The sequence below is a fragment of the Elephantulus edwardii genome, unplaced genomic scaffold (genome assembly GCF_000299155.1).
Source record: "Elephantulus edwardii isolate Elephantulus edwardi_28Jun2011 unplaced genomic scaffold, EleEdw1.0 scaffold00010, whole genome shotgun sequence".
NCBI lineage: Eukaryota > Metazoa > Chordata > Mammalia > Macroscelidea > Macroscelididae > Elephantulus > Elephantulus edwardii.
Window position 1 is genome coordinate 1237179 of NW_006399760.1, and position 7240 is coordinate 1244418.

The 7240-nt window shown below is 38.0% G+C and overlaps 1 protein-coding gene across 5 annotated transcripts in view; it reads left to right on the forward strand.

Moving 5' to 3' along the window:
• The window catches only part of MAP3K19 (mitogen-activated protein kinase kinase kinase 19), a 68277-nt gene that overhangs the window by 20472 nt on the left and 40565 nt on the right, over positions 1-7240 (forward strand). For all 5 annotated transcript variants that reach the window (XM_006880738.1, XM_006880740.1, XM_006880741.1 and 2 more), the window contains exon 3: positions 5800-5893. In XM_006880738.1, the coding sequence (XP_006880800.1) occupies positions 5800-5893 (94 nt within the window). The remainder of the gene's footprint in view (positions 1-5799; positions 5894-7240) is intronic.

Sequence of the window (7240 nt, forward strand, 5' to 3'; positions counted from 1 at the left end):
GGAGAAGGAGAAGGACTAAAGTGTGTCATGGTATATTAATTGCTTCTCATGCATCTGATAAGTGAACAATGTTAGAAAAAGAATTGATGCCATGCACTGTGATGTTGGAGAAGAGTACTGAATGATCCATGGACTACGAAAGAACAGACGAGTTTGTCTTGGATGAAGTCTAAGGTTGTTCCTTAGAGGCAAAGATGTTGAGACTTCTCACACTCTTTGAGCTTGTTGTCAGGAGGGTCCGACTTTGTTAAAACACAGCATTCTGGGAAAGGTAGGGGGTCAGAGCAAGAGAGGAAGACCTTCAACAAGGTGGATTGTCACAGTGACAATAGTCTCAAGCCTGTCAGATATTGGGAGGATGAAGAAGGATTCTGAACTGTTGTTCATAGGGTTGCTGGGAGTTGGAGTTGACTTGACAGCACCTAACAATATCATTAGGTAAACAAATTAGAATCACAATCAGCTAACACTGCACACCCAAGAGAATGGCTAAAGTCAAGTTGTAAATAGAAAAAATTCATAAGATTTAACAAAATCATACTTTTTTAAGTATAAATGATTTGTTATAGTAATTTTGGGAAGTTGTTGGCAGTATCTCTTAAAGTTGAATAGATCTAGAAACAAAGGACCTCTTGTTGCCAGATTAGTTCTGAATCATGTAGACACCTTTGTTTTGGTTTCTCTGTGTTCTAGTGCAATTTCAGAGTCAGTTCTGACATTCATTTTGACCTTTTCTTTCTTTATTGTCTTTGTAATGGCAAGAATATAGGCATTTTAAATTTGTGTAATTTATAAAATGTCTTCATTTTGTATGTTCCTGTCTTTTTAGTTACAGTAATGTAGACATTTTAAAATTTCTTTACACACACTGCCTTTTCATCCCAGCTTCTCCTTCATTGATTACCATCACTTTTCATTTCTGCTGATATAATAGTTGCAATTGGTCATCTCATTGGGGTTTGAATGTGCATTTTTTAATTAATAAAAAAAAATCTGGAAATTGTTTCATATACCTGTGGACCATTTGATTTTTTTCTCCTCTTAGTACATGTATTTCCTTGATTTGATTTTTAATCTAAAACATTCCATGAGACTTCAAACTGTATTTTTGTAGTACCTATTAATTGTAATGATTCAATATTTAGTCTTTATGCTGAACCTTGCAATATTGCAGCCCTCCTTTAGAAATGTAAAATGCACAGTTGTATGACTTTTCATGTTAAGTTTTTTTTCTTGAGTAACAGACTGTCATCAACTCAGTTGTTTAGCTCTTTTATTAATTGGCTTTTTAGGAAAAGTTAGACAACAGTGAAGTGGGGGCACACCTATGTATAAAAGCTATAATGATGGTTAGTTTTTACATCAACAGTGTCAGGCATTGTTTTCTGCAACTTACATATATTAACTAATTAATTCAATCATCATAAAAATTCTAACACTAGAAACTATTCTCAATTTTATATAAGCGGCCCAGAAATTTTTAAATCCTTTATTCAAGGTTAGGGAACACTGGTAGCTTTGTGGCAAGAAGCTGCACCACAATCTCAAAGGCACGTGATTCACATCTACCAGTGCTCCGCGGGAGAAGGATGGACAATCTTCTCCCATGTGATTATTGGCCTCTGAAAACCCACCAGAGGGTCAGCTGTGGGTCAGTTCCAAATCCATGGCACACAGCAACAACAACATTCAAGGTTATATAATCAAAGTCCAGATTCTTGCCCAGATACTAAGATTTGGTTCCAGAGCTCTTAAATACTCTGTTACATTGCCACCATGAAAAGTTTGAAACAAAAAAATATTGATAAGAACCACAAAGAATCAATAACAATGAGGGAAATGAAGAGGAAAGGTACTCAAAACTAAGTCCTAAGTTTTGTACTCAAAACACCCCAAAAAAGATATGTGATATCTACAAGTGCCTAGCAAAATATTTGCTTTGGAATAAACAGGATAATGACAGCATCACAACCAAAATGAGTGCGGGGAAAACAGCTACTTTGAGACTAGTATAAAATAAAAAACAAAAGAAAAGAAGATTCTATTAACAGAAAAAGCTCAAACTTTTCTTTCAGGTTGACAAATAAGAAATATGACTTTAGGTGCTGCAAAGAGGAGAAGTGAAATTATGGCTCCTGTTGGTCAGTTTGTCTCACTGTAATGACTGATGTGTTGTTTTGACACTGGAAATTATTAGTATTTCAAACACCATGCATGGTGGACAGGTTTCAGTGAAGCTTCCAGACTTGGAAGGAAGGCCTGGAAACCAGCCAGTGAACCTGTGGACCACAACACGCTATTTATTGTCTGGTATGCGGCTGAAAGCTGAGCTTGAGCAATGAACGCACACATGCCAATGGTGAAGATGGCACAGGACCAGAAAACATTTGTACTATTGTGCATGAGATTTTCATGAGTCAGAGCCAACATGACAGCAGCTCACAACCAAGATGTATGTGCTGCTGAAACGAGTGCAACTCTTAGTGATCCTATAAGCAACAATTCTGAACTTTGTCCTGTCCTGTGCCATCCTCCCATCATCTCTCACACACATTGAGCGCATTGCTGCCTTCACTGTGCCAATCTGTCTTGTTTGGAGAAGAGTGCTGAATATTCCACGGACTGCCAAACAAACAAAAAAACAGATGTGACTTGGAGAAGGTGCAGCCAGAATGCTCCTTAGAGGAAAGGCTGGTGAAACTTCATCTCACACACTTTGGGCATTTTGCTAGAAGGAGCTGTCCCTTGAGAAGGGGCTTCATGTTAGGAAATACGGTTAGGAAGGTTGGTGAAAGAGAAGAACTCACAACAATAGCAGTAGTCAATGAAGCAGAAAGTAAGAAGAGTAAGTCTCAAACATAGATGGATTTGATAAACCAGTGAAAAATAATGCCAAAGGTTACAAATAGACTAGACATTAATTATAGAGAACTAAAGTGCAAACTGTTGTTATGTTGGCAAAGGCATTTGACTGTCTAGATCACAACTTGTGGCTAACATCAAGAAAAATGGTAATCCCAGAAGGCTTGATTGTGCTCACGTGAAACATACACCTAGATCAAGAAACTGTTGTCTGAACAGAGCAAAGGAACAATGCATGGTTCAAAAGTCAGGAAAGCTGTGCATCATGGATATGTCCTTTCTCCATATCTTGTCAATCTATATGATGATAGGAGCCTGGACCTTATGAAAAAGAATGTGATATCAGGATTGGAGGAAGACGCATCAACGAATTGCATTATGCAGATAATACGGTCTTGCTCACTGAAACTGAGGAGGACTTGAAGTGCTTGCTGCAGAAGATCAAGGACTGCAGCCTTAACTATATGGATTACATCTCAACATCAAGAAAACAAACATTTTCACCAATGAACCAATAGGTAGCATCATGATAGATGGAGAAAAGATTGAAGTTCTTAATTATTTCATCTTGTTCAGATCTATAATCAACACCCTTGACACCAGTAGTCAGGAAATCAAAAGATTAGTTGCATTGGCCTGCTCGTCAAGGGCCCCTCCAGAATGCTAAAGAGAATTATATCAGTCTAAAGACTATGGTGCATCTGATCCAGGCCATGGTCTTCTCAATTGCTTGCTATGCATCTGAGAGCTAAGCAATGATTAAGGATGACAAAACTTTTTCTATGCCTTTGAGCTATGGTCCTGGAGTATAATATTGAACATACCACCAACTGCTGAGAGAACAAACTAGTCTGCCCCAAAGAGGATGAAACCATATTTTTCTTTGGAGGCAAGGAAAGACATTTTAAATGCCAAATGAAATTTAAGTAGTAGATTAGATTTACATAATCACTTATCTATATATGTTGTTTAAAGAGCCAGATGTTTAACAAATAAAAATCTTGATTACTTAGAAAAAAGGAAAGGAAATGGAATTTGTTTATTGACATTGTTTGCTTTTTAGCTGAGAGATTGTGGGTGACTTTTTTCTCCCACTTTTTCAAATAATTCTTTTCTCTATTTCTATACCTTCTAGAAAGAGTTAACTCTAGATGAGAGAAAAGGAATTTACTTGGTCGTGATAAAATTTTTTATGTTCTTAGAAGGTTAAATAGTAAAACTAATAATTTAGAAGGATGAAACAGCCCAGTTATTCCATCTCCAATTACTTGCCAGGATAGCTTTTGTTAGGCACCTCGCCTTTGGAAAAGTATGAAGTGCTGCATAAACATGTGACAGTGAAGTCTGTATGATTGACTGTCTAATATGGCAGTATTTTATGACAACTTAAATGAACAAAGAAGCCCTTTCCAGGCTCTTTGGGGAGTTAACAAATGGAACATCAGATCCTTTGTGACTAAGACAGGCTGGCTGGCTGAACTGTCAGATTACAGGCATCTACATTTAGAGCAAAGACGGTTTATTTAAAAAAAATCAATACCAACACAATAAACCAAACCTAATACTGTCTAGTCCATTGTGACTCATAGCAGCCTACCAGGACAGTGCAGAAGTGGCCCCAGAGGGTAAGCCTGTCATGAGTTCAAAGCACTGACTTTTTGGTTAGTAGCTGAGCTTTGACCACTGTGCCACCAGGGTCCCTTTTACTGATATCCCCTCAAATAGGAGGTTCATCCACAGAGACAGCAGGGGGCTAATTGCATTATCTAGATTGCAATGGCATTGCTTTACCTACTTCTTGAATCTTACTAGAATTTCAGAATTAAATGAACAAAAGAATAACAACAAACTCTTATAAGAAAGCACTTCTTTGGGGAGCTCACAATACTTTGTATAAGCCAGGTTCATTTGCAACCTTGTGTTTTTGCACAGTGGTTGTTTTCTAGAGCATAGGGGGAGTTTTGAGAGGCTGAGCACCATGGTTAGGTCAGGAAACCATCATAGAGAAGCTTTAATCAGCTTTGCTGCCTCCTTTGAGTCCAGAGTTATATCTGCAGCTTCCACAAAGGGCAGAGATTTCCACCCTCATCATTTACAAATGATGCCCTTGGGAGGCAACATGGGAAAAATAGTGCATTCCTTTGGGGTTGTTCACAGTGACTGTAGCAAAAGGATTCTTTCCAGTCACCCACCCTGATGGAATTTGTGGTAACTTAGCAGCCTGGATGCCGACATGATAAAGTATAAAATATTGATTCCCCTTATGCAATTTTTTTAAAGCAAAACTCAAAGCTTTTTAATAAATCATAGGAAAATATTTTCATAACTTGTAAGCAAACACTTCTTAGGTATGATACCAAAAGCACAAGCCATTAAAAAACATGATAAATTACACATCATTAACATTTTAAACTTCAAACTAGGAGAAAATAATTGCATTACAAGGAAACTGTATCTAGTTTAAGAAGAAAATGCTCACAACTTAGTAAACAGCGTTGGCTTATGCAATTAATCACATTCACATCTGCCTGAGCATGGTGCTGCAGGGGAAAACAGCAAAGACCAAGATGAAACCAAAGACTTGAAAATCCATTGTTGTTGAGTTGATTACCATTATCACAAGTGACACAGAGCCACTCTATAGGACAGAGGAGTCCTCCCCACCAGGTGCCAAGGCCGGAATCTCTGGACTGCCATGCCTTTGCCTTGTGTAGCAGCCTGTTGGTTCCAACTGCTAAACACTGTTAGTAGGGGGGGGGGGTAGGATGGGGATAGTGTATTTTAACCATCACTATACCATCAGGGTTCCCTACAGCAGATACTTTCCCATTGTTCAAGTCCTAGACACTTTCTCTAATTTAAAAGGAATTCACAGTGTGAAACTTTAGCCTACAAGTAGTACATTGACCAATTAAACTCTGTTTTATGATATTTTAGGAGTTTGACCAAGAGGATGACTGTGATTATTCCACACCGGTTAGTGAAGGAGATTCAAGGAGCGAGACACAAGACTGGCCGCCAAGAACAGAAGGTACCAGACTTCTATCCTTGACATGTTAACAAAATAACAAGGGAGGGTTTCCCTTTACTTCAGAAGTACCAAGTGCAGAACTTTGAAAAGACAGAAGAATATAAAGGAAAACAACAGCCCCTCGCAATCCTATTCTTCAGCCCCTTTCTGACTCTTTGAATCTTTTAAGACTTTTTCTGTTCTTGCTTCTGCCAAAATGGGAGCCCTTTCTTTGGCTCTGTATTCACTTCATTCTGGCTCAGTCAGCCATTCTCCGTCACTTTGCCTTTTGTCTCACAAAACATCTCCTTTGGGTCTTTCCTCTCAGAATGTTTTCTTCACCTCGAGATATCTGTGTCCATCTGAACCAAGAATTTCTCCACTAGCTGTTGTCTCTCAGCACCTTTCTTGAAGGGGACCTGAGGTTGAGGGGTAGTGAACTAGAGCCCCACGTCTCAGTCTTTTGTTTTGAAGTCCAGGAAGTCTTGAATTTTCCAGAACAACATCAACTAAAAATTTGTTATCCAGTCATATTCATAAATGTCCAAGACTTTTGCAGATTCTAACTTCAGAAAATGGTCATCACAACTATCACATTTATCTGTCACCTATTTCGCCTATAAACTTAAAGTTTAAAACTTATTTTAAGTGCTCAAAGTTTTCTCTGAAAATGTCTTGATTTCAGGTTCTAACTTCCTGCGGGAAGCTGCCCCCTGAGGTGCTTTGTTTTTCTCTGCTCTTTTAACCTCAAAGGAGGGGGAGGCCCTTTGCTTGTTTTAAGCTCTGTACGATGCTGCCCCCTCCTGGGAAACCTCGGACTTGCTCAAACTCACTCAGTTCCCTTCCTCCAGGTTGAGGGTGGAGAATGATATATTTAAAATAAATAATTTTCATAATATTTAAAATAATATTTCAAAATTACTAACCCTGAGGGGAGCTAAAGAAAGAGACAAATCCTGGCCTCCTCTAGAACAATCTTCATGAGTAACCCCTCACAGTCTTCAAACCTGACTTCTCTGAAGTCTCCTTAGGGCCAAAACGCTTCCTGAGAAATTCAGCCTGATTAGGCTCCACTTGCTTAAATTATTTTTTAAAATAACTATTTTAATACAATTTGTTAACATTTTAGATTTTTAAATAGGGGTCACAAAATTTATACATCTCCACTAAGTTGTTTACAGTTTTAAGCATTGATAACTTAAGCTACAAATTTGAAAGAAGTCATTATCTTTGCTGATGAATTTTCTTCTCAGAGTTGATAGAGACTTTACTTGAGTTAGTCATTCTTTTCAGTAGTGATGTCTGCAATATAAAAATGTTGTGATTATCACTGTGCATTATATCCATCCTAAATTTTAAATAATTCTT